Here is a 27870-nt window from a genome sequence, read left to right as displayed (position 1 = left end):
TTGGGATCACGTGAGACGAATATGTTTCTGTTAGACCTGTGAGACCATTTTTTACAGTTGAAAGCTTTTTTTATCTTCACAGCATTTTGCCGTAATATTTCAAGTGTAAAAAAGTAGTCTCACGGGTCTTACAAAAACATGTTGGTCTTACGTGAACCAACCCAACATATAAAAAAAGAGGAGCAAAATGTGGATTGCACCTGGGATTTTTACGATTCAAAATTACTTAGAGGTGTCATTTATCCAACACTAACAGAGTAAGAGTCACTACTATCACTTACGTTACTGGATAAGATTATCAGATATCAAAATAGCATAATAGATTATTGGTAGACATCTATTATACGATAAACACTAACCATGTAAGAATCTCCACCTTCACCTACCAGATAAGATTCTTAGGGGGTGTTTGGTTCGCAGATTCTGAAAGAATCTGATGGAATTGGAATGTTGAATTATATTGATCAAAATCCGTTCTCTCGTTTGGTTCATTATTTCTTCACGAAAGAAATCTTCAAAATCCTACAAATTCCACAAATAAAGAAATTTAACATTCCTTAGCAGCTACATGGTATTTTGATGGAATGTAATTCTCTATTTTTATAATATCGAATATGCCCTTAACCCAATATAATCTAATCTCATAGAACCCAATATAATCATCGTCTACCACATCTGACCACCATCGATCTGAATCACCGTCAACCACTGTCATCTGAACCACCGCCAACCACCACCACTGACTACCACCAATCTGAACCACCGTCGACCACCACCGATCTGAACCACTGCCGATCACCGCTATCTGAACCACCATGGACCACCACCGATATGAATCACTGTCGACCATCGCCATCTGAACCACCACACACCACCATCGATCTGAACCACCGCCAACTACTACCGATCTGAACCACCGTCGACTACTACCGATCTAAATCACCGTCGGGCACCGTCGATCTGAACCACCACCGACCATCACCGATCTGAACAACCACCGATCTGATCCATCACCGATTTGAACCACCCCCGACCCGAACCACCACAGACCATCACCAATCTGAACCATTGTCGACCACCGACGACTATCACCAATCTAAATCACTGCCGGACATCGTTAACCACCAATGGTTTGAACAACCACCGATCTGAACCGCCACTGTCACAGCTGATTTGAACCACCGTCCATCTGAACCACCGCCGACCACCATCATCTGAACCACTGTGGACCACCACCGATCTGAACCACCGTCGACTTAGTAACGTCATTTGGCTTATGGTTATATTTGGGTTGTGTATTTTATATTGTTTTACATAATAAATAATTATTTTATTAAAATATTTCTAGTTTTAAAAAAATTGAAATTTTCAACAAAGTGCATTTTGGTCATTTACTAATATTCCATTCTAATTCCTTAATATATTCCATTACAATATCTGCCAACCAAACAGGTGGTCAAACATGATAACATTTCATTCAAATTCCTTCAACATATTTCATTTCATCCAAAAACATTCTGCAAACCAAACATCACCTTAGTTCTTGTCATGTTCACCCAGTAAGATAAATGACTCTATAAACATCTACCTCGTTAACGTTCGATAAGGCCGTTGACCATAATCTTCGGTCAAAGAATTAAATTGGTCAACCTGAAGTGATGATTATTGTAGTTTACTCCAAATCTTTTTGAAAATGACACAAGCTTTTTAATGATTATATTTAAGAAAATGATATATTGGACTGAATATGTCATCATGTCCAAAAGTCATAATTAAATAATATAATATTTTACAATTAACTGCCAACCTGAAAATGAAAATAATAATAATAATAATAATTTTAAAATAAAAAAGATTTAATAGGTTAAAGAGATGCCCAGTGTGGATATGGACATTCATATACCCAACCAGGTCCACTGTATCTAACACAATGAAGCCACAAACCTTCTTCACTCCCATCATATCTGCAATTCAAAACGGGGCAAATTGCATGAAAATGTAGCATACTTTAACTTGATTCTTACTTTGGATAACATACTTTCAAAACTTCCATTTTGGTACCTAAAATGTAATGTTGTAAACATCTAAGTACCCTGATAACCGGTTGAAATGTTAACCGGTTACCATGCTGATGTGGCGAATGTTGTGGTATCAACTCAGTATTATTTGTTGACGCATTAACCAGATACCATATCATTCGTCACATCAACATGGTAACCGATTAATGCTTCAACCGGTTACCAGGGTACTTAGATGTTTAAAACTTTACATCTTAGGTACCAAAATAGAAGTTCTGAAAGTACGTTATGCAAAATAGGAATCAAGTTAAAGTACGTTACTTTTTCATGCAATTTGTCCTTCAAAATAATACCACATCAGTAATCTACACAACAAAAACCAAATAGAAATAACCACATTATCAATTAAGAAATAAAGCCAGAAAACTAACTGGGTATTTCGTTACAGGTATTATGTACGTAGTCATTAATGGAACCGAATATAAAAGAAACTGTTTGGTTTTATATAACATAATGGTTGAGTGACAAGTCCCCAAACTTTCATTCCAAGTTAAAGTTGAGGGAATGAAAATTGTCAATCAAGAAATAAAGCTAGAAAAGTAATAAGACCATAATGTCTCCAGAATAAAGAAGCAAAAGTCAAAAACTCGTGAAAAAGTTACATTCAGCTCAAATAATTTATCTGTTTTTAAGATTTCAACATTAATTATGTTATTATAATACTCCATCTGTCCCAAAATAATTGTCTACATTTCTATTTATAGTAAGTATCTAGTTTCAAAAACATACAACTAAATTCTCAAATTTACCCTTAATTAATGCACAAATATTTAAGAGTTGTGAAGAGAAATAAATTGATTAAAAGTATAATCATTATGCATGTATAACACAGCATGTCATTTCTACGTAGACACATACTTTAATACAGATGGAATATTCAATAATCACAAACCCGACTGCTTACGGGATTTATTGGGTGTGTTTGGTTTTATTAAACATGTTCAATAATATAAAAAGTCGTTCTCTCTTTTCCACCATATAATTCGAGAGAGGGTTCTCCAAATTTGTAGAATTTTTTCAAAAGTTTTGTAAAAGTCGTTGGGGCGACAAGAAAAGAGAATTATAAAAACTCCAAAATCACCTTTTTTTCTCCGTTTTTTGAAGGATCTGTTGGAGATATTCTAAAACTACTGAACGGAAAAATAAAGACATATGAAGTTGTAAAAGTTTATTACCCGATTGGCGCCAAGTTTGGGCAATTTGTGCACATTGGATCAATGCCAAAATCTTCGATCAACTCTTGAGATTCACTAATGCAATCATCGTTAGACTTGGAATCCAACGAATGGCTCGACTTAACGGTACCTTTATGAGCAATAAATGTTCTTCTAGAACCACCATCGACAAATTCAGTGAGGTAGAGTGTGTCATTGGCTATCGGATGACCGGTAGATTGCAGGTGCACACGAATCTATTCCAGACGAAGAGAATGAGTTGAGAGTCCAATATTTCTCAGCAAGCTTGATAGAAAATCAATTAGAATGATGGTATGTATCTCTTACTTGATGGGTTCTTCCGGTGATTGGGTGACATGATACGATACTATATTTCCCATTGGTAGAAATTCTTGTAAATTTTGTACATGCAGCCTTTCCATTTGAGGTAGCATTGCCTTTTTCATCCATGTCCTCGGGCTACACGAGGGAAAAACATCAATTAAACCGAAGGGTCGTTGGCTCAATGGTATCCAGGTTATCTGTAATCCTAGTCTCGTTGGAGATCTAAGGGTTCAAACCTCACTAAAGATCAGGTGTGTGAGTATTGGATGTAATTAAATATTATATACTTCAAGGGAAAAAAAAAACATCTACTAAATACAATAACAGAAAAATTAGATAGCAAAAAGTTTATACTATGCGAGTCATTTCAGTATATTAACCTTAAATGAGATCTTAATTAAATTCATGAACTCCTAACCTGCTAAGAAGAAAAATGGCTTCATACTCATCAAAAGGTCATGAATTTAATTAAAATCTCATTTAAGATTATATACCTAAATATCTCTATACCATGTGCACCGAATAGGCATGGTAGATATGATATTTTTATCCGTGCTATACATGATTTCTGGTAGTGGCTTAATGATATGGAGAATGGCTTATGAAGCTTTCAAGGGGGGAGCTTTATGCATAAAGCCAAGTTTTTTTTTTCAAACTTGTCCCTCCCAATTAAAAAACACACTCTTTTTTTGAAAAAACCCTCTCAAACAAAAACCTTCCCAATCTATACAGACAGATTAATCCACACAGACAACTTTATTCATACAGGATTTAATGGAAAACCAACCAAACAGCCCCTAAGTAGGTAGGGTAAGATAAAGGCAGACCTAACCACTACCCCAAGGAGTAGAGCAGTTGTTTCCATGAACACCGCCTGGCAGGCATGGTAGGTATAATCTCAAAAGTAAATGTTTACTAGATGAATGTCTTTTACCTCTGTGGTACTCCTTCCTTCTCGAGCATTGAAATTTACCCTCAAATTAACAACTTGCTGGATCAGAATTTAAAAGAAAACCAACATGAAAAAGAACATTATCATTAGCCGACATCGAAAGATTAGGGTATATATCCTTCTTCATAACGAAACTATACCTCCTCAGGAAATTCCCCAACTACTTTTGCAATATACTGTTTCTGCACCATTCCAGATTCAATCTGAAATAAATAAACGATTAGCTTTATACGGCAAGGTAGATGCACCAATTTGTAGGTATAAAAATACAAAAAATGTGAAAGTCAAGGGATGAGGAATATATTTGGATTTTGACCATTTGTTCAATTATGAACCAAAATCTATGATCCTTATTCATGCATCATTTACCTGTTGCCTGAAAAGATCAGCCTGAGAAGCACTTCTTGCAAGAATAAGAAGTCCAGAGACCAAACGATCTAGCCGATGAACAGCTTTTGATTAGTTAAGAAATACAAGATATTTGGAATGTATAAATAAACTACCAGAGAAGAAATGGAAGTTGTGCAGGATGGTAATCTGATATATAAGAAGTTGGATACGAAAGACAGGCGCTAAGTCATGTTCTGCCTGAAGAATACCAACAACTGTGTTCTTACGGTATTGACCACATGGATGTACCTGAAAAAAGAATGAATTCTGAAATGACCAACAATGAAGGGAAAACAAAACTATTATATCTACTGCAATCAGGATCCAAGATATAAAAAGCAAGAGCATAATGCCATTTTCTATTTATTATTTCTGGATAAATACATTCGTTTTCCATTAGATCCTGTATGGATAAAGTTGTCTGTAACTCTGTGTGGATTAGTTTGTCTGTATGAATTGGAAGGTTTTAGTTTGGGAGGGTTTTTCCATAGATGGAAGGAGTGTGTTTTTAACTGGGAGGGGCAGGTTTGGAAAAAACTTGCCTTTCTGAATAAGTCACTTTCTATATCATTAAGCCACTACCAAACAGTCATGTATAGTTGACAGAATAAGCTATGAATCTCATTAAGCTCATTAAGCTGCCAACAAACACGCCCTAAGGTCACCATTAATTCATGCAATCAGATTGTCGATCATAAGAAATCATAGTAAGCAGTCGGATCTCGTCAATGTCCCACTTACAGTATGTTTTCAGTGTCAAACCTCTCTCACTTGGAGGTAGAGCTGCAACCAAACTGATACTTTTAAACAGCATTTTGAAGCTCAACTCATTTCAGATTTCTGTTTTGCTACTTTACAAATTCGAACCATAAAAGATCTAAGCTCATAAGCCCGTAAGCTCAATTGGGACTTGGTACAAATTAAGCTTGGGTTTGTTCATCTACATACAAACCAACACAAGCTTGATCATAGAATATGTCAGGTAAACTAGTCGCTATCAAAATTCAGTTGGGCTACTTTACTTGCAGCTCTACTTACAGGAACAGTACAGAATTGGCAATAACCTCAAACTGGACCTTAAAATTTCTATGCAAGACCAATATATTCATATTTCAATCACAAATAACTAGGGCCAGTACGCTCAGACTGTGGCAGTTTTCATACTGGATATCTTCGACACCAATGGGTTTGTTGTGACGACCCGCCTACAGGCTAATTCTCTTAGTGAAGCCTCTAAACTGAAATAAAAAAACACTGTTAAAAGGAAAACTCTATATCCTTGATTCCTTGAATAGTGAGGCATTGGCATGGTGTCTAGGCCGGATGGTATCAATGGCAATTATCATGGGAAGTAAACAAGGTGAAAAGCTATGATTTTCCATAACAAAAATGCATATGCAAATATCAAGAACCCATAAATTCTGGACAAAGAGAGAAACTCCAAATACTATGGGCTTGAGAAAATAATTATATCAATATATTATATTAACAACTCTAATGTTCCAAAAGATATGATCATATGAACACTAAGTACATAGGTCCTATACTCCTATAATTAAATACAAAACAAATATAATTATGAGAACAGAAAATTTACAGAACAACTCCCAGGTCCTATAGCCCTAATAGATAAATATCCATGTCCAAATTAAAGGTCGCAAGGAAGCACAGTGCAAGAACACACCACCACACAAACTTTATGGAGGCATGACATAAATAGAAGCTCAAACTTTCAACTTACTGGAACTGATGCAGGCTTATAAACAGTGAGTACATCTTCTCCTTCGTGCAGAATTTTGACATCCAAAGCCATCACTGGCGGTTCATGCCTACATCCTTCCACATGAAATTAAGAGATTGATTTCACAGTTGTGTGGCAAATACAAGAAAGTAAAACTAACATCATGGTTTCGTTTTTAATTAGCGTGAAGAAAAAAAAACACTGAGTGGAACACACCTATGTACAAAGTGACTAATCTTTTGTGATGACTGAACTCTGTATGAAACAGGCACTGTCTTTCCATCTACTTGTATGCGACCAGACTTAACAGCAGAATCCTACAAGTTTTAAGAGATAAGATAGAGCAATAATAATTGTTCAAATGATTCAGAGGCATAGCATAATTTAAAGTTGAGCAAACATAACACTTCAATTGTGCAAATGTTTTGCCTAGCATATTTATGCTGCTTGAAGGGTATCTAATAAGCAACTCTCAAGTGTCATCCAAATGTAAAAGATTAAATTCTATAAAGAAAAATCAACTCTACATTAAGATTTGATTGTTTAAATAAGAAATACACTTCAACTGATGTACAGTTTTATCTAGATGTTATGTCGGCATCATATGATTGAAATAATTTATGGTTTTAAATATAGTTAAACTTGCTAGGGTAAGCTTGAATCAACATGTAAGGTTGCTCCTTTCTGCCTAAAGGCCAATTGTTTAGTTACACAAACAACCTCTTGCAAGATACAAGACAAATGTTGCATACAAAGACTTCCCTCTACAATCCTAATAAGCCAAGGAACCTTGATGCACTGCGTACACCTTATGACCTTAGTTGAATTGCTAACTTTCTTATTCATAAAGTGAAGAAGTTGCCTATTCTCTAAATCACATTAGAACTCAGTAGAAAACTCTGCTTGGATATATACAAAAGAATCTTATTGTGAAGCTCTAAGATGAACAAGATGAGCTCATTAAGGACATTTTCTGTAGCAACTATGTATGCTTGCAGGGTACATTTTCATCCACTTCCTTTTACTTCTATCCAATTAACAAATGATTGAGACTTCTAGTAATGTGAAGCGACAAGCTTATTGCAGGTATAAAAGTCAATCCATAGGACAGTCCCCATGGAAATGAACTTCTACCTTCCTGATACATCTTTCAATCAATTTCAGAACTTGAAGAAATCAAATAAGCAGTTTACCGGCATATTTATATGTTTTCTTACATAGTAATCACGATTTCGACCTTTGAACTCTTCAGCAAACAGATCAACGATGGTCTTCCCGGCCCAGCGATTCTTAGCCTGTTGTTGACATGACCCAAAATTTTCGGTTTCAATTAGGGTTTTAGAAAGATAATCGTAAGCAATTGCACTATTATCATCAAATCATGGATGTAGAGAGAGATGGAATGATTGGATTAAGAGTAGTAGGGTTTAACATACATGAGAAATGAATTCGAAGTAGTAGGGTTTAACATAGCGAATTCCTGAAAAATACTTGGGATTAAGAGTGTATACAAAGTAAAGTCGGAACGATTGTGAAGGTATGAGTTCCATATTTGAGATTACCGTTCCGGAAGATATAATCACGGCGCTCCGGTGGGTTCGCCGGAGTTTGCCACACAATCTCCATGTCTTCTCTATTCCTCTTCATGATGGAACTCCTGCACAGTCTTACTTTATCTACGGTGCTTCACCTCCGGCCATAAAACCGGTTTTACGGAGCTTGGGGTGTTTTTGGCCCATGTTCATGACACGGGGTTTGGGATCGCTTATGAAATGCGGTGCCGCATCGATAATAAGCATTTTTTAATGTTTGGATAAATAACTTGTATCGATATCAAACCGGTAACAATGAGTTTTTAAAGAAGTTAAACTTTTTGACTTATAATAAGTTGATAAAGTACTTTTGTAGAAAAGCATAAGTTGTTTCAAATAAGCAATCCCAAACACCTTGAGTCTAATCGAGCTCGATCGATCTCGAGCATAAAATAAAACTCGTTTAACTTAACGAATCGAGTTTCATAAAAAATGTTTAAGTCGACTTGTTCGAAAACTCGATTAAATTTTACAAGCCGAGTCATTCGAGTATACAAAATTATCAATAAACGAATTAATCGATCGCGAGTTTGAGTCCATAAACGAGCATTGAGCTCAAAAGCTCAAAAAATATTTGAACTCGAACTCGAGCCCTACATTGAAAAAGTTATTCGAACTCGAATAGCATACGATTCGAACTCGAGCCCTAATTTGCCATGCATAAAACCGGTTTTAGCAAGCTTAGGGTTTTTTGGCCCGCGCTCTCACTAGGTTTGGGATCGATCTTGAACATGAGTATGGGTTTATTTGTGCATCTCTAAGGTAAATTCAAATTGGTTTTATTATATTTTGGTGGACGGTTTTTACTGAGGATACAGTAGCGGATCCAAGATTTTTACCGAGCAAAAGCACATTTAAGGCGGATCAAAGTCAATGTGTTTGAGGGATTTTCACGTTTTTTAATTGATTTCAAAGAATTTTAAAAAAAAATGGTCGATTTCGAGAGTTTTTCAAACTTTTTGTTGATTTGAAGATTTTTTTTCAGTTTTTTTTTATATTTCTTATATTTTCTAATATCACGGACCACTTCTAAAAAAATCTTAAATTGAGCTGGTGCATGAAAACCAACCCGCTCGGGCATACATAGATCTCGATACGATTACGCTACAAAGAAAAGATATAGCGAGAAGTCTATTTTACACTCGACGAACGTAACAAACAACCGATGTACGTAACCAATTGCTAGAAACCATATCTAACCGTAACAGAACCCGAAGATTCGAACTCAAAGGGAAACGACACCTACAAAAAGAACAAGAACGCTCACCCACAAGAAAAGAAATAGATCGATAAATCCACCACTCGGACCGAGTCTAAAGCTGTCGGAAAACCTTCTCAGCAGCATCTATCGTTCGTTGAATATCCTCTGGCGTGTGTGCCAAGCCAGTAAATCCGGCCTCGAACTGAGAAGGAGCTAAGTAAACGCCTTCTTCCAACATTCCCCTATAAAACTTGGCAAATTTAGCCGTATCGCTCTTTTTAGCATCTTCGAAATTGTAAACCGGTCCTTCGGTGAAAAAGAATCCGAACATCCCGCTAATGTACCCGCCACAGATCGCATGTCCACCCTTTTTTCCGGCATCCAGAATCCCTTCGATAAGTTGGCTCGTGATTTTGTCCAAATACTCGTAAGTTCCTGACCTTTGAAGGCGTTTAAGAGTGTGGATCCCAGCGGTCATGGCTAGCGGGTTCCCACTCAGGGTCCCGGCCTGATACATGGGTCCTGCCGGAGCCACCATCTCCATTATGTCCCTCCTTCCGCCATAGGCCCCCACCGGAAGTCCGCCACCGATGATCTTTCCTAATGTGGTTAGGTCCGGAGTTATACCGTAATATTCCTGGGCTCCACCATAAGCCAAACGGAACCCAGTCATAACTTCATCAAATATGAGAAGGGTGTCGTTTTCTTTGGTGATACTTCGGATGGAATTCAAGAACTCGGGTGTTGGCGTAATGAATCCGGAGTTCCCAACAACGGGTTCGAGTATAACTGCGGCAATTTCCCCTTTGTGGGTCTTGAAAAGTTCTTCGATGGCAGCGATATCGTTGTAGGGTGCAGTTAGGGTATTAGAGGTTGCTGCCTTTGGAACACCTGGGGAGTCGGGAAGTCCAAGAGTCGCGACTCCGCTGCCGGCCTTAACGAGAAAAGCGTCGGCATGGCCATGGTAACAACCTTCGAACTTGATTAGTTTCGTTTTTCCGGTGAAAGCACGGGCCAACCGAAGAACGCCCATGCATGCTTCCGTTCCCGAGTTGACAAACCGAACCATTTCGATACTTGGAACAGCCGAGATGACCATTTCAGCGAGTACATTCTCTAGAAGACAAGGAGCACCAAAACTGGTTCCTTTTTTCATTGTTTCAGCCAAGGCTGCAAGTACCTGTAGATCAATTATTTCAGAAATGTGGATTTACAGAAGAGGGCAAAGGAGATAGAAATGCATACATAAAGTCTATATGTATTCACATATAGGGTTGGGTTCCGGTGAGGATGGAAGTTATAATGAGAAGGGTAAGAATGGATCTCCACCCTTGGATCAATCCTAATTGAAGATCAACACCAATGAGATGCACCGGATCAATTCTTGTATCAAGGGCAGTCCACAGGGTGGGGGTGAGATTAAAAGTGATCAAGGATCCATATTTGTTCTTCATAGGGTGGGGGTGAGATTAAAAGTGACCGAGGGTCCAGATTTCTTCTTACGCTTCTCACCTTAACTCTTATTCTCACAAGATCCTTCGTCTTCACATATATTTGCAAGTTAAAGGAGACAAAGAGGAGCAAGCGAACTCATTTTAAGCATAACCAAGAAGGTTTTGGTTAGTAAAGGTATATCTGTTTTACCTTTTGGGATTTTGCCCGTTTCTCATAGTAGGGGGCATGTTCAAATGAGTACCGTAAATAAGGAAATTGACCAAAATAGCCAATCTCCTCAACCAAATTCATTTTTTAGCCATTTTTAGCATCGAATTCCCACTTTAGCCGAGTTTATGCAAATGACTTATGCATTTGCGTAAAGCCTATTTTCAAATTTAAAAAAATATCTTTATGCAAATGAGGATCCTTACACAAATTTGCATAAAGATTTTTTTTTTTCTATTTTTTTTTTAAATCTGAAAATAGGCTTTACGCAAATAAAGTCAAGCTAAAATGGGGAATTTGATTGAAAAAATGGCTAAGAAGTGAATTTGGTTGGGGAGATTGGCTATTTTGGTCAATTTACATGTAAATATTTGAGAGCCTGGGAACCAACTATTCATGATGAATGTCATGATAGAAACTCGTGACGAAAAAAGTTCATGATGAAAATAGATGATATTCATGATGAAAATGCATTATACCATGAATTATGAGAATGAATGGTACTCATGATGAATAATGCATTATACCATGAATTATGAGAATGAATGGTATTCATGATGAATAATATACATGAAAAAAGTTGGCTCCCATTTGAACTTCCCTCTCTCATAGTAATAATGGTTATGCAACTTTAAGTCGAAACTATTGTCTACTAGAGGTTAAAAAGGGCAAAGAAGCATAATATAATTAAAAGAACAAGTTTTTACTAGCCAAGTCTTCTATATTTGATGAGTGCTTTTGGTAGACAAATAAAAGGTTATAATGATTATGAAACTCTTATTTGAGTTCTAAAGATCTCCTGAAGAGTGACTGTCCATTCATGCTAAGGATGTCTAAGATCAATCTTCAATAGGTTCAAATTTCTAAGCTGCAAGTGCCAAAGGGATACCTGGCGCGAAAAACCAGATAGAGACTAGAAGTTACTTTAAAAGGTTCACATGTCAAGAGCCGATATATGGCATCACTGGATTCTCAGAAACCAAACTGCAAATAAACATAAATACGAGATAGAGGCAAGAACCTCGTCATCTGCATGGCCAATGATTGCCGGACCCCATGAACCAACATAATCAATATACTCGTTCCCATCAATGTCCCACATATGAGAACCCTTCACTGAGTCGATTATAATAGGCTGCCCACCAACTGATTTGAAAGCACGGACTGGGGAATTAACACCTCCTGGCATCAGCTCCTGCCAACAGAAGAAAGCAAAAGAAAAGAAATCACTTTAGGCAAATGTTTCCATTCAATAATTTACAACAGAAGACTGCATTGTAAGGAATGAGATATTAAAATCTAGGTAGCATTTCATAATTAACAGATGAAACCATATTCAGCATACAACTTGGCAACAGGTGCCTAAAATAGACGTATAGGGTGCGTGAGATTTGTAACACAGGACGGAGAGGACAGAAAAAATATTTGTTGTTTCATGTCACCAAAATAGGTGGAACAAGAATCATGGAGATGAGACAATATTGGTAAATTACTAAACCACCCATGTCAAATTAGAACCCTAAAACCTTTCACAATCCTTTCAACTACCTTCCTCACTCTCGCTCATCAGTCATATTCCATCTTATCGAGTCCCATTTTCGTATCAAACTCACCCATAGCGAACCAAAGGAGTCATTTCATATTTACCAGAAAACTACACTCTTTGTTAGTAACAATACCGCTCAAATACATAAGCTGTGTTCAGAATCAATTACAAGCACCCACCTATGCGAGGTGAGCTCCAAATTAGTTCACATGATAGTTTTTTATGCAAAGCAGGCTCTATGGGAAGAACAAATCACAAAAGTAAATGACCACAACACAAGCTGCTGGTTAACCACGTTGCAACTTTATGCAAATTCTCTCAATCCATAAAATCCTACATGCATTCCCACTCCCAGTGTAGAAATGAGAAAAATGAGGACATCAACATGAAGTATTCTAGAGCCTAACACCTCCTAGAAGGTAAGGGGTTCAAACCTTACCAAAGGTGAGGAGGGTGTGTGAGTTTATTTGTTACATTTGTTGTATATAAATATTATATACTTACAAAAACATGAAGTATTCCATGAGTTGCTGGTCTATAACACATGTTTATAAATTTAGGGCCTGTTATCTGTAACCATCGCTAAGTGCTGGATTCTGATAAAAATCAATGTGGAAGCACATGCTCCTTGATATAGCCAACTGAGATTAAGCAACTTGTTACCAAAAACTTAGAAGGCCAAATTCCTCAATTATCAAAATTTTGAATACCTACTAGTGCTGTAACCCAAATCATTTTTTTCCATAATATCAAAAAAGTGAAGCAAATCAACTATTCTCTCCAATAATGGATACATTCTTCACCTCCCTGACTTGGTTCCACAATCGAATTGCCTTTTTCTAGGTACATCGCTCTTCAAAACAAACTCTATCAGATTATACTGAAGTAATTACATATAGTTAAGTCCATAATACTTACGGAAGCAAATATGCAAGTCGTATTTCCAAAATCACCAAGATTTACATTGAACGGTTAATTATCCATAAACATCAACTGACGTTACACAGATGATACAAAAATCAACTGAAATGAGCGATTTAATTGAATTCAGATCCACAAACCTTGGCAGCGTTGAAAGCTTGTTCGGATTTCTCGAGAGTGAAAGTCTTCTTCTTCTGGTCGACGGAGACGGTCATTTTAACGGAAGACAAACAGCAACGGGATGAGGAAGATCGAGATATGGCGGATGTAAGTTTAGGCCTGTCGGTGAAGTTGGACGACGGCCATGATAGCCCTATCCCCGCCATTTTCACTGTATGTTTCTGTTCGTGATTGCTTGAAGGATGTTGAACAAGATAAGAAAGTTATCTCCCGACTCCACCTTATTGACTTTTAAAAGGGGGAAAGCAAATAGAAAATAGAGCGCTCCTAAATAATTTTTCACCATTTTTATTTTATTTTAAATTATATAACGATTTAATTATTTGAGAATTCGATATATATTAAGAAAATTATTATTATAAAGTATTATTTTATATGTATTTTTTTTCTTTAAAGTTAGAATTAAATATGTTAATTAATATGAATTTGTTTTAAAATAAGGTAAATTGCATGAAAAAATAACATACTTTAACTTAATTCATATTTTTGGTAGCGTATTTTTAAAACTCTCATTTTAATACCTAAGATGTAAAGTTTTAAACATTTAAGTATCCGAGTAACCGGTTGGAAACTAATTTTAGATTAAAAAAATTCAAGTCACTAACCACGTCAACAAATAATACTAAGTTGGATACCACATCACTCGTCACATCAGCATGATAACCGGCTAATGATTCAACCAATTACCGGGTACTTAAATGTTTAACCAATTAAGGGTAAATTGTATGAAAAAAGTAACGTACTTTTAACTTGATCCCTATTTTGGATAACGTATTTTCAAAACTTCCATTTTGGTACTTAAGATGTAAAGTTTTAAACATTAAAAATACTCAATTAAAACTTTACATCTTAGACACCAAAATGAAAGTACAAAAAATACGTTACCTAAAATAAAAATCAAGTTAAAAGTTGATACAATTTATCCATTTTTAAATGAAGTAAACAATATTTCAGTCAAAAACACTACTCTTACTCTTACCTTCCACTCCACTTCAATCACTATCATATCATATAAAAGATTGTAATGCATTAATAAATTAAATCATAAAATTGATGAGTCTGATCCTGATCTAATAAATGAAATAAAAAAATAAGCTAAAATTTGCATATATAGTATTGGTAGGATTAGGGCTTGGAATTTTGTTACAATATACAACACTGCCCCGCCCCCATCAACATACTTTCTCTCATATTCTCCAACTGCAACTACTTACTGCCCCCATTTGTGTCCCATACTTCTCATATTCTCCAACTGCAACTGTGTCACCTTTTCCACCAAGTTCTTGCTTGTAGCTTCTGCTTCCTACACAACACAATTAAACAACTGCTTATGCTTATATCCTGCCCAACATGCCTAATTGGAATCTCAATAACAAACCAACCTTCAACTTCTTTCTTAAAAGATGCTCCTCCACATCTCGACGCTCTTTCTCCTCTGTAAATATGGCGATTATACTTTCCTGCTCCCTGTTTAGAAGATCGTATTTTCGTTTTTCCTCCTCAACCTGATTCAATTCAATATACACAAACAAAGAATTATGCAATGTTTTATGGTGTATATTTTACATATGGGGTAATGTAGTAATTTATAAATATTGTCTCCTCTCCGTTATTTATGTTCCACTTGTTTGGTGTCCCACTCGGTCACGTCCCGTCACACCAAACATGAAACAACAATTGTTTTTGTTCGGTCATGTCCCTATCTAACGTCACATCAAACATTGGACAACAAGTTTTTATTTTGTCATGTTTGGTTAGTCTAGTCCAGTTGTACAAAAAGCAGATGACATTTACTAAGGGCATCTCCAACCCAATACTAAAAACACAAAAATGGAGATGTTTTCATCTCCAACCCAACACTAAAATACTAAAAAAGTAGAGGTCAATAAAGTAGGCCTCCATATTTGGAGGTCAAAGAAGTAGGCTTCTATTTTTTATATTAATATTATAATGAAATTTTATAAATATATATATACACACACACATACACACGTATATATATAAATACATGTTATTGTACTATTATTATAATATTAGATGTTAGTGTTTTTTTATTGTTGGATTGGAGTTGATTTTTTTGTGTTCAATGGACCCACCAATTTTAGTGTTTTTAGTGTTCTTTTTCTAGTGGTTGGGTATGGTCTAATGGGTAAGCTATATGCACCTCTTTTTATGTCAGAATTATGTCAAATCATGCATTGGAAATGTAAAAAGTAAGTCTTAAAGTTGATGCGTATGAGGAGAAAATCAGTAGGTAAGGGTGCACTTATCCCACCCCTTACTAGCGCAAGTGCTGTTTATTTACTGTTATTTCAAGAGAAAAAGCATAATATAGACGAAGAAAGAAGAAAGTACGACTAGCAGACTTGGTCAACCATAGAAGGTTATAATATAAACCATTTGGTGAAGAAGATGCAGGTTAGGTTCAGTTAAATTACCTGAGCTTCAAGCGTTCTGCAACGGGTTCTTACACATTCTAGATCCTGCACCAAATCACCTAATATCTCCTCTTCCCTCCTCCTCAATCTATGAGAAAGTAACAGAAAGAACGGTGAGAATGAGGTCATTGATACGTGCATCAGATAGACTAAACCAAACGAGCCCAGTACATCCCACATGGAGGTGGGGTCTGGGAAGGATAAGATGTACGTATACTTAAGACTTAAGAGCATCCACAATGGTAGGGCTTTTCAAAAAGAAAAAGGTGAGGCCCACAAGCTTAGGAGGCCAAGCAAAAAATGGTTTTCTTTGTTGGTGCTTTTTCACAATCCGATGTGACAAAAAAGCTCTCTCGGAAAGTATTCAAAAAGCTACATTATGGATGCTCTGACCCCTACCTCGAGAGTAGAGTGCATGCTTCTGTGAAGACCCCCAACTTGTGAAAAGGGTGTGAAGGAGAGAAGTGCATATAAGATAAAGTTTGATGCAAATACAGAAGATGACACACCTTTCCTTCAACTCACGATTCTCTTCCACCAACTGACTAAAACTGGGATTGCCATAATTTGAAGGAACAGTTACATTGCCATAATTTGAAGTAGGAGTAACAGCTATATTTCGGTTAACATTGTGAGACTGCCAATTTAAAAAGATCACATTGATCAGTCAAAGTCGAAACACATGAAAAGAAAATTATATTTGCACAGTTAAAACGCACATGGATGACTACTTAAAACTGATGTATCCCTCTTTATTCAACATCCTACCAAATGCCCCTCAAGCATCAAGGTTGTGAAGTGCATACTGCAATTATATAGGCATATTATGGTCATTGTTGTGATACAATGTAATTGGATTTTCACTGTACTTCTTATGTTATTCCCTTCGTCCCTAAATAAATATCAACAACCAAAAAGACATACAGTTTTAGAAATGTATATTGACTACATCTATTAACAAAATGACAATTCTACCTTTAGTAATGGAGAAAGTAATGAATTTCTCGTCTCATAACTAAGACCGAGGGTATGATTGGAAAGTAGGCACTTTCTCTTGGAAGTGACACATATTCTGGGAAAAACTAAATTAAAAATGTGGACACCTACTCTGGAACGGAAGGAGTATTACTTTTTTTACTGATCCTTTTCCAGGCTGTAAAGTCGTCTCCTGGCCATTTGCTCTCTCCAGGTGCATTTGGTTCGACAATTAGACTGGAATACGACAGGATGAGTGGGATAAAGATGCATTTCTTTGTCCCATCAAAATAGGTGGAACAAAAATCGGGAGATGGAACAGAAATGGTAAATTACTAAAGTAATCATGTCAAATTCAAACCCTAAAACCTACCATAATTCTTTCACACACGTAACTCATTCGTCTTGTCCAGTCAGCGTACACCAAATGCAATTCTCCCTAGGACAGTCATACCTCACCCTATATTATGTCTAGAGTAAATTGAGTTTTTCATCCCTGTGGTAAATTGTGATTTTAGTCCCTATGGTTTAGAAATTGCAGTTTTCGTCCCTATGGTTTGTAATTCATTGTTATTTTCATCCTTATGATTTACAATTTATTGTTGTTTCGGTCCCTGTGGTTTACAATTAATTAATGTTTTGGTCCCTCGTACTTTATTGTTTTGGTCCCAAGTTCAAATCCAAGGAGGAATAAAAATCCCCTTGTGGCCACGGAGGTTCAAATGCGGTGACTCCGGGCTATCTGCAAAGCAGGTGGTCGCCCTGGGATTAGTCGGCTCGCATAGCGGGTTGGATATCCAGGTTAATCCGAAAAAAAGGTAGGAACTAGTCAAGGGCCGAAAATAGCAATAAATTGCAAACTATGGGGACGAAAATCATAATTTCTAAACCACAAGGATAAAAATAGAAATTATTAACAAGCCACAGGGACGAAAATCGTAATTTACTCTTTATGTCTATGTCACCTCCGGATATCATGGGAAGCATCATAGTTTTTCGTGTATTTCAGAATCATTTGCACGTATCAGGCTGATATGAATACAATTAAGAGAATGCCAAAAGATGCAGAAGTTACCCTCAACGGAGGATGTGTGACAACTTGCATAGCTTTTCCGCTTGGAGAACAGTTGTCCTCTGCTTCAGTACGTCTGGCTTCTAGAGAGCTATCCCTCGAAAGAGTTCTCTCAATCGGAAGAGTTCTTTGAGCTGAGAATCCTTTCTGAGAACTGCCATTTGCGTCTCTCATAGTCACGGTAGTTTGCAAATCATAATCACGAATATTTCCGGAGAAAGGTGACGTTGATTCTGAGGAGCTAGCACCTACACCAGAAATCCTTTGTGATTTGTCTCTGTTTTCTCCAACATTGCCATTATAGTTGACAGCTGGACTAGGATGCCTGCTTGGCTCATTTCCTCCTTGATTCTGATTTTGATGCAAAGAGACTTTGTCTGAATGTGAAACAGATATCTTTGAGGGAGCACTCTTATTTGAAAGAGAGAATTTGGGTGTGTAATCAGGAGATCCTCTCTGCTTCTGATTTTGATGCAAAAACACTTTGTCTGAATGTGAAACAGGTATCTTTGAGGGAGCACTCCTCTTTGTAGGAAGGATTTCGGGTGTGTAATCAGGAGAAGATTCTACGATAACCAAAAAGAGGATGAACAAAAAGTGATGAAATGATCAGGGTGTTGCAAAATTTATATATTCAATGGACTCAGTGCAGGTTCAAATGAGAACCGTAAATATTTTCAGAACCTGAAAACCAACTATTCATGAATTATTCATGATGAATATCATTGATAATGAAAATGTATGATATTCATTATGAATAGTATTTATGAATATTTTGGAGTTATTCTTTATATAATTCATAAAATAAGTTAGTTCCCATGTTCTCAAAATATTTAAGGTTCTCGGACACATTCATACAAGTAACATTTTCGCCACTATAAACTTCCCAACCATGTTTTTTTTGTTTTTCTAGGCATTTCACCTCAAAATACAAACTCCGGTGTATCGCATTTATGATCAAGCAACTATCACCCAATTGAAAAGAAAACAGATTTGAAATAATATATACCTCTATCCTCTCCTTTTTTGGGTCTGCGCCGTGGAGCATAGCCAATTTTGTGACAGTATGTAGACCTGAATCAAGAAATGGTTATGTTTTCTGAACATTAAAATTTTAAGCAATTAGCATGAAGAATATACCAGTAGGTCTTCTGCATTTGAACAAGCCGTGCTTCAAGTCTTGAAAGAACATTTGTGCGCTCAAACCCTTGTTTGTCATGAGCTGGTTCAACAAAATTAGCCTCCAACACACCTAACCAACAGCAAGAAAGAAGAAAAAACTACTTTAAGAAAATATTTGAACTAGAAAAAAGAAAGAAGCCCCAGGTTTTGAAGGAATGAATGTAACCTATGACCCCACGACCATCACTTCCTGCAGCATTCCAGAGTCTCCAAAATGGCTGTAAAACAAGAAGCAGTGCAATGCATGTGTTTCAGCATAGCCAAAAGTCCAAGAATTTGTTGGCAAGTGAATGGTATATTACTGCATCTAATGTAAATATTGCACATAACTAGTTTTGTACCCGCACAATGCAGTGGGATGCAATATTTTATTGTTAACCGAGAATGAAAAATTAATGCAATTTTTCATTTAAAAAGAAAATTTGTATTTATGTTTGAATAAAAATAAAATTACAAGTAGTGGTTGAATATGAAGACCAGGTAATATATATATATATATATATATATATATATATATATATCAATATTGATGTCAAATTAAAGATTATGATCTTTTTTTGGAAGAATTTTTTTATTTAAAATTTCAGTATAATTTAAATATTTTAGATTTAAAAAGAAAGATGTAATTTATTTTAGTAGGACTTGATAATTATCTTGTATTTTAATGTTCATAGAGCTTTAAAGAATTATACATATGAAGTATTTATAAACTTGAAAGGGATTATGCATTAGTAAGCAATACCTAATGCTTAATAAGTTATTTTCAAAACTTTTACCTAAATGTTCTATAATATGTATAGATATAGTATTCAACTGTGTAGAGCAATAGTCCTAATGTTTCATGCATCATGAGAACCGTATGTCAACTAAATTCAAACCTTAATGAGTCGGTTTTTATGATAAACATTGAATCCTTGTACATCAATATGAGCTTTTGCATCCTTTACGAACCCCATAGTAACTAGAGCAACCATCTGTTCATTGAAGAAAACGACAGTTATTAGAAGGTAACTTAAAATGAATGCAAGTAACGAATTTTACCAAAACAAGCTTCCATTTCAATGAGCATTACGTTTGAATCCTTGGGAACCCCATCCACACCAGGTTGTGGACGATATGTAACCTCATTTGTCATCATCATATCGTTTACTATGTTATGATGCTGCACGTCCTTCCCACGGAGAATCATCCGGAAGCCATAAGGAACTCTTAGATAGAGAATTGATGCATAACTCTGACAAAGTTCAGAGAAAGCAACATTAAACCATCAATCAGCATGAAGATTTATAATTCTAAACATGCCATTTCCTAGTTTTCCATTTTAAAATTCTACAGTGAAGTTCTTTCAGGTAATGAAGATTGGTACTAATAACTCAAACCAAACCAAACTCAATATATTCCACCTGCAAGTAACATTTGTCGGAAAAGGTCTAGGAGTAACGTTTACCCTCAAAGAGTGCCGATATGTCAGGAAGTGTCTAGAGTTCGGGTACTGTTGTGCCATTTTTATACTGTTCTCATCTCGATTAACACCTCGAATTTGAATATCCTGCAAGACACATATTTTGAACGTCGATTAAAATCAGCAAGTTATGATCATGTGCACTATCCATAAAGGAGTTACATTGATTCAAGGCTGCAATATACAAACATGTTTATCAGCATCAAAATCGAGCTCTAACTGTCCTTGATCATCCTCCCATAGATTGTAAATGATTATGCGTGTACCATGATCCTTCATATGATCAAACTACAAGGTAAAAAGGAAATTAATAACATATAAACTTTACAAAGATACAAAGTATTGACTTTACCAATCAGGTGTGTACCATTTACGGGTCAGCACATATAAACCATGGCTGAGGAGCTATGAGAATAATAGAACTTACCATGAAGGACTACTATAAACCTAACAAGAAGAACGCAAAACGAAACCATGTTTCTTTTATTAAAATGAATTTCATAGTTCCGCTGTACATGAATATAAGATTCTTGCAACCCTTCAAAAGATTAATAAAGATCGGGAAGTTGATAAACAAAAAGGGATTTTAGCAACTAATCACAGTTGTTTAGGTTCAAAGCAATCGTCCCCTTTCGTAAAAAGATTTAACCGATTAGATAATTGATGATTCTGCTTTAAAAAACACACTTCCTCAGCTATTAAACATATTGCTTACTAGATAAATCTTCCGAGTCACAAGAGTTAGGAATTCAACAGACATCCTTCCCTAGAAACTCTTAACAAACATGCAATGAAGAAAAGAAGAATGTTACTTGTCTCAAGAGGTCTGCTTCACTTGAAAAGGGAGACCATTGTACCATCGCCTCAACATTTGTATCCCAATCAACAGGTGATAATCTTTTCATCTTCTTCCATGTTTGCACCCCTCTTTCATAATCAAGCTTTTTGTTGTAGTCAACCACCACCATAAGAATTGAAATAACATAATTAATACTCAGTCACTTGCTATAAAAGGATAGATAAACAAAATTCAAATATATGTAGATGAGAAAAACTATAAGCTAGCCAAGGGAGAGTTTCTCCGATTGATAAGCCATAGGTGCAAAAAGTTATGAAAACACCAATCTTTTGATGGTAATTAAAAGTTTGAAACTTCAGGAGATTTGACTGTAGAAGAGCTTTCAATTGGAAAGAACTGCAGGAATTATGGATTCATTAACAAAGTCCGCCTCATAAGATAGCCTGCATTGCTAACTAACTATTAGAAAAACAACCAAGAATGTTGTTCGCATCTAATCTATACTAGACAGGCACCAACCACCACCCCAGCTCAGTGATCTTCCTAGATGGTTTAACGCTTCAAAGATTTTAACATTTGATACAAGTTGGTGGATTCATCAAAATTATTCTTAAATTCCATGAAGACAATTTTTGTTGGCACACTTCCGATCTTCCAAAAAATTAACACTGTGTTACATTACCTTTTTGTTGTTATTCGCCTATAAAGAAGAGCTCCCAAACAGTATCAATGATTTTAAAGCAACCAGCTTACATTTCTTGACATGGCATTTTAAGGGAAGATCTGAGGCCCCTTATAGTTTTAAAATTTAACAACTTATAACATAATTTTAGTTGGTAGATGTTGGAAGCATGTGTTAGTTTAATTACCATGGGAACTACTATATCTTCCTTCCCTGTGCTCCGCAGAAATGTGTAAGACAGTAGTCCAATGCTCTGTGTAGACCTTCAAGACAATATCGAATCAAATGTTATTGTTAGTGCTTTTGTAATATGAAATCCCCTAACCATAAGGTCTTGGGTAACCAAACCACCTTCAATTACATGTTACTAAACGAGTAAGCGGCTTCTGGAAGAAGAATACTATTAAGATAAGTGCTAACAAAAACTTGGTCCACAACATAAATGGAGCACCAACCTTTTTCCGTCTTTCCCAGAGCATCGAGAGAAGACAATAACATCAGCTCCAAGCCTCATCGTGCTAGTCTTGAAACCATTTCCATCTATTGAAAATATCACAATGGCAAATAAAAAACTGAACTGAGTATTTACAACTGGTTCCGCAAGCAAATATCTGTCCAGATGCCAAAATGGCAATCTTCCTGAAACAATAAACGGGATTCATACCATCAAAGTGATGGGGAGGCCACTTACATTGTCCAATAGCATCTGTGACCTTGCTTTTCAACGAATATCCAAGAGAAATGCATTGTCGCATTTTATCAGGGTCCATCCCACCACCATTGTCTACAGTACATAGTAGGTGGAAATGGTTAACAAGAAACGTAATTAAAACAATGGAAGCCATGGTGCACTAAAAAAGGGTGCCTCCTAGCCAGCCCACATCTAAGGTCACTCAACCCTCCTGACTCTAGATATCATACGGATTCCCAACCATTTTTCCTTCACATTTGATAAACGAGGCATCGTATATCTGACACCAAGTGCCATGTAAAACGCCAAGGCACAACAGAAGAAATCAAAATCACTAAATACCAAAAGTCATGTATATCATTGAGCCACACATACCTTCAATCAGCAACATCCTGTTTTCATCTTTCTTGTTTGTTAGCATATCAATATTGACATATGTAGCGCCATTACAGACCTGATAACAAAATGAAAAACAATAGAGAAAATTGCTTGCAGGGTTAATAAGTGGCATGTCCCAAACCAAATAATCTCAGTGAACCCCATTCACACAATAATATAATGTATATAAACATAGGTAAGTACCTCATCTAGTGCATTGTCCAAAAGTTCTGCAAAAGCTGCATGAGTAAACACACACCAATCCATAAGCATAAAAACTAGGAACATAACCCAAGAAAGTGGTTTAACTGCATATAACATACACCAACTCAAGGGCTTCTAAATGGGTTATGTAACATTACCGCCAAGGACCCATTTGTGACTAGTTGCGTTGGAGTGCAGAAACCTTGGATGAACCCTCAAATGATCCATGCCACCTGTATAGCTGAAATTAGTGAGGTAAAGAACTCGCTCTGCCAATCTCAAACTCTTAGTTTCCAATACAGTACATATTTAACTGTACAAAATTTTAAGGCAATAAAATTTGATTATTGAATTTTGAAGGAGCTATTATGTGCTTGTTGACCTGTTCAGTTCGAAATAAATCGTTGCAAATATAAACATGTAAGCAAATCTATGCATCATAGACATCATACAGACAGCTTTAACGTTCAAACCATTAAAGTAAAATGTCAAAATGGAATATGAACACACTAGCATGCAATTACAAGAAATTCAGATTTCAAGGTACCCACAACAAGAGAGATAACACCAGATTCAGAGACATAAATGTAGTGGGATAACATACACAAATAAAACCTTTCTAAAAGGAACCAACAACCACTGAAGAAAAAGTGAAATGATCTGAATTCAACATACAGCAGACTATATCTAAAAACAGGTAGGCAATAGTCTAAAACAAGGGAACATTCAGCATATACATCACAACGTCCATGTGTCATTACAATCTCCATCAGAATTCAATACACATCAAAAAGTCCATGTGTAATTTGTAAAGCCAAGTACCATGTATCACAACCAAATATGCAGTAATCCATAATTTCCAACCTGACCAGCTGCTATGAGAAATTTTTAGAAAACTTATAACCATGATATTTGAAGCCACTATCAAGCTTGCTTATAGATGCCAAGGTAAAGAATACAAATGTGATGTGAGATTACAGCATCTTGATTCCCGGTAGTTTTTGGCATTGCAATAAGATGTGAAAAGAAAAAAAAACAAAAGAAGACCCAATATAATTATGTGTGTTGACGGTCTGGTCCAACATCTACAAGTGTATATGTCATACCTTTTGACTCCAATTTTGCATTTCCACATAAATCATTGTGACCCTTTCTCATGTTTGATTCTTATAATCCCTTTATTGGATGTATGTTTCATGCAAACTGATTTAATTCCAAAGCCAAAAAGAACACCAACAAGCTCATATTTATCTATGTCTGTTAGACTGTAAGAAGAAGAAAAGCAGTGAGTTCTAAAAAGTGCTAGGCAATCAACTGTACGCCAGCATTTATGGGGGTAAGCAGGGATCAAGCACATATATTAAGCCGCCTGGTTTTGCTATATACAAAAATAGTTCAAATAAAATAGTCTTTTAAGGATTAACTAATTGTCTACCAACAGTATTCTAATGCAATGAGCGGAGATAGGCAGTTGAGTGACCTTCCAGCTTAGTAGCCTAAGCGGGTATATAAAAACAAATCGCTCATGTTATATGAGGCTCATGTCAATTTATAAAAACAAATCGCTCTCAGTTATTTGTCATACATTTCATGGATTCAGTTAGTCAACAGATATTTGTAAGGTTTCCCCCAAATTCTAAAAAAATTTAATGATGACAAAAGTCGAGAAAAAAACAATTACACCCAGCTTAATTTTTTAAGACACTTAATTGCTAGCGAAGCAATCTGGGAAACTCCAAACGGCTGATTAAGCCGCTTTAATTAATCAAAGTGATGGAACAAAGCTTAACGCCTAGGCAGCCCTAGGAGGAGATTTTTTTGGAACGCTGGAGAAAACAAAAGCTTCATCCGCATTTGCTCTGAATAGAAATACAAACAAACTTCCCTTGGAAGAACATGTCTGGATGCGTCTCAGATGCTCCAAAGACGAACAGATTCACGATGGTCTCAACTCGAACTCAAATTAAGTAAAAAATTAACAACAATGTCCTCTTTGAATCATAATACTTGCAATTAATTATAATAGTTTCCCCAACTAACCCTAAAACCAATTAAATCGACAATTAAAACAAACTTAGATAGTAGCATGTTCGTACGTACCTGACGATGTATTCCAATCACCACCGGAACAGCCTTCGAAATCACCAGCCTTCCAAAACTGCTTACAACTCCGGTCATTCGAAACATTATTCCCCTTCGCATGTTGCAATGCCGCATCCTTACGCGGCAAAGGGTCAAGAAAACCCGCCGGAAGAACCACACCATCAGCACCCTTCTTCCTCTTGTTGCTACGAACTACGTCACCACCGCTCAAAACCCTAGACCTCTTGCCATCATTAATTCGGTTCCCAGAAGAACACGAATCGTCATCCGAACTATCAAGATCAATCACCGGAACTCCCGAAACATCTTTCGTTCTAGTATAATCATTGTTATTACCATTCAACACTTCAATTTCTCGCTTAACTTCAACTCCGTCCATGGCAACAACGATTGACGAGTCGGTCGGCGGCAAGTATGGTGGAGATTCGACTGGAATCCGGTTGTGGAGCACTTGATTCACGGGAAAAACTGATTCAGTTACGGAGGACGGCCCTCTATAAGTATTATTTTAAGACGCGCGGTTTGAAATCGTTAATCCACCGCCATAACCAAAGAGGGACCTTTCGAATCTCGTTTCTCCGTCAAAAGAACATATAAAAAGTGGATTTTATTTATATCTATAAAAATATTGGAAATTACTCAAAATTTTGAGGGAATTTTGATTCTAAGATACGATGGGTCCTACGTGTATATTATTTGGTGGACAAATATCAGATATTATCTCTGATATATATATATATAGGAGCGATCAAATGAAAATCACACTCATTTGTATAAACCGTACAAATCACCTTCATACGTCGATTTCATTGTTTAATCTTATGAAATTTTTTCATGAAATTGTTTAATCTTGTGAAATTGTCATATAATATTTTTTTTTATGAATTTGTTTCATATATGGTTATGAAAATTGTTACATATAATATTTAATGAAACTGATTCATGTATTTCTCTAAAATTAAAATAATGAAAATGATAATATCCATGATTAACACTCTCCACAATAAAAATGGTTAATCAACCTCTCATAATTACAAAAAAAATGAACAAAATGAAAAATTATGATTGGTTGACTGAGATTTGCACAATTTGTATAAATTGGATGGTTTTTATTTGAACGTTCACACACACACATACATATATATATATATATATAATCGCCCTCGTTTTGTCCAAGTCGCCCCATGGGGGCAATTTTGACCTCTATTTCATTAGTTTCGACACTCCTCCGCCATTTGCTTGCTGACCTTTATCTAAATTATATATTTGGTTATTGTATTTACGGATCTGGTTCAGAAACTGTTTTTTTACTTTTTGACTCTTCCATAAATTGAGGAGGAGGAGGTCCACCACTTGCGGACCTAGTGATGCTTTTGAAATTTTGGAAGATAAATGACTAAGAGATGAATCCAAATCATGAAAATGGTTATTTCTATTAATTTTTCGTAAAAAAAAACTAAGGAACATTGTAATAACTGTTTATTTATATAGTATATATATATATATATATTATACAGTAATATGCCATGTTATACATGTGCATAACTATCATGAAACATCTTCAGCTTTTTATTTCCATATATACATATCTTCTAGATTAATGGTTACTAGAGTGTTCATCAGTTTTTTAGATTTTTCCTAAATATCACTCAACATTACTTATAAATTATTAATGACATCAATAATTATGGTTTGTTGGGAGTTTTTTTCTTTCCAAAAAGCATATATGCCATATAAGTGGAACAACAAGGAATTAATGGATTGTTTGTTTACCTCTTGATAGTTTTATTAAGAGATAATCTTTGAATCGTTAAAAGGTGAATATTGTCTGGAAAAAAAAAATATGTGTCTTAATGATTCTAAAACTCTCTAAATGATTTTGTATAATGGGTCTCCCTTAACCATTCAGTGCCCTAATTCCATTGTAAACAATTACCGAACAATTATATTTCATTTTGCACTATATCATGAGAGTCTCTTAATCATTATGACCACTTAATCATTTTGTACCGAACCATTTAACAACTATCAAACAGCCCCTAAGGCATCTCAATGGATAACACCAGATCTTATAGTAAATCCATAATTTGGTGTAAAATTTAGTTCAAACAATAAATATATT

The 27870-nt window shown here is 35.9% G+C and overlaps 3 protein-coding genes across 4 annotated transcripts; all 3 read right to left on the bottom strand.

The window, feature by feature from the left end:
• Positions 1-1820: 1820 nt before the first annotated feature.
• LOC112511577 (RNA pseudouridine synthase 7) lies at positions 1821-8412 on the bottom strand. The gene is made up of 12 exons (XM_025117255.1): positions 8223-8412; positions 8097-8140; positions 7878-7955; positions 6877-6977; positions 6661-6748; positions 5090-5168; positions 4899-4981; positions 4670-4732; positions 4512-4568; positions 3581-3712; positions 3254-3489; positions 1821-1964 (listed from the first exon to the last, which is right to left on the bottom strand). Exons 1-12 carry the CDS (start codon positions 8305-8307, stop codon positions 1865-1867), a joined length of 1146 nt encoding a protein of 381 aa, XP_024973023.1. The 5' UTR covers positions 8308-8412; the 3' UTR covers positions 1821-1864.
• Positions 8413-9312: 900 nt separating this feature from the next.
• LOC112511287 (glutamate-1-semialdehyde 2,1-aminomutase, chloroplastic) lies at positions 9313-13997 on the bottom strand. The gene is made up of 3 exons (XM_025116854.1): positions 13723-13997; positions 12137-12310; positions 9313-10633 (listed from the first exon to the last, which is right to left on the bottom strand). Exons 1-3 carry the CDS (start codon positions 13906-13908, stop codon positions 9566-9568), a joined length of 1428 nt encoding a protein of 475 aa, XP_024972622.1. The 5' UTR covers positions 13909-13997; the 3' UTR covers positions 9313-9565.
• Positions 13998-14853: 856 nt separating this feature from the next.
• Positions 14854-26283, bottom strand: LOC112511321 (protein MICRORCHIDIA 7-like). 2 transcript variants are annotated; one of them, XM_025116903.1, is made up of 20 exons: positions 25746-26283; positions 23804-23878; positions 23646-23680; positions 23439-23517; positions 23037-23156; positions 22828-22912; positions 22560-22635; positions 21704-21832; positions 21081-21179; positions 20877-20978; positions 20502-20663; positions 20308-20403; positions 19596-19647; positions 19388-19499; positions 19257-19321; positions 18251-18813; positions 16710-16837; positions 16201-16288; positions 15145-15267; positions 14854-15065 (listed from the first exon to the last, which is right to left on the bottom strand). In XM_025116903.1, exons 1-20 carry the CDS (start codon positions 26125-26127, stop codon positions 14973-14975), a joined length of 2664 nt encoding a protein of 887 aa, XP_024972671.1. In that variant the 5' UTR covers positions 26128-26283; the 3' UTR covers positions 14854-14972. The 2 variants fall into 2 exon arrangements, with proteins under 2 accessions (XP_024972671.1, XP_024972672.1); XM_025116904.1 differs by having other exon boundaries at positions 23064-23156.
• Between the last annotated feature and the right edge of the window lie 1587 nt (positions 26284-27870).

Source organism: Cynara cardunculus (genome assembly GCF_001531365.2).
Source record: "Cynara cardunculus var. scolymus isolate 2C chromosome LG 4, CcrdV1, whole genome shotgun sequence".
Taxonomy (NCBI): domain Eukaryota; kingdom Viridiplantae; phylum Streptophyta; class Magnoliopsida; order Asterales; family Asteraceae; genus Cynara; species Cynara cardunculus.
This window is presented reverse-complemented; position numbering and strand designations above follow the sequence as displayed.

What these genes read in the sequence shown, in the direction of transcription:
- LOC112511577 (XM_025117255.1), bottom strand. Translation starts at nt 8,307, where the DNA reads ATGAAGAGGAATAGAGAAGACATGGAGATTGTGTGGCAAACTCCGGCG. An exon ending in ATTAGTCACTTTGTACATAG is followed by an intron (nt 6,749 to 6,876) that starts GTGTGTTCCACT and finishes GGAAGGATGTAG; the next exon opens with GCATGAACCGCCAGTGATGG. An exon ending in TCACCGGAAGAACCCATCAA is followed by an intron (nt 3,490 to 3,580) that starts GTAAGAGATACA and finishes CGTCTGGAATAG; the next exon opens with ATTCGTGTGCACCTGCAATC.
- LOC112511321 (XM_025116903.1), bottom strand. Translation starts at nt 26,127, where the DNA reads ATGGACGGAGTTGAAGTTAAGCGAGAAATTGAAGTGTTGAATGGTAAT. An exon ending in TGGACAATGCACTAGATGAG is followed by an intron (nt 23,518 to 23,645) that starts GTACTTACCTAT and finishes TTTTGTTATCAG; the next exon opens with GTCTGTAATGGCGCTACATA. An exon ending in CAAATGCAGAAGACCTACTG is followed by an intron (nt 19,322 to 19,387) that starts GTATATTCTTCA and finishes TTCTTGATTCAG; the next exon opens with GTCTACATACTGTCACAAAA.
- LOC112511287 (XM_025116854.1), bottom strand. Translation starts at nt 13,908, where the DNA reads ATGGCGGGGATAGGGCTATCATGGCCGTCGTCCAACTTCACCGACAGG. An exon ending in AAGCTTTCAACGCTGCCAAG is followed by an intron (nt 12,311 to 13,722) that starts GTTTGTGGATCT and finishes TTCTGTTGGCAG; the next exon opens with GAGCTGATGCCAGGAGGTGT. An exon ending in TTGGCCATGCAGATGACGAG is followed by an intron (nt 10,634 to 12,136) that starts GTTCTTGCCTCT and finishes ATTGATCTACAG; the next exon opens with GTACTTGCAGCCTTGGCTGA.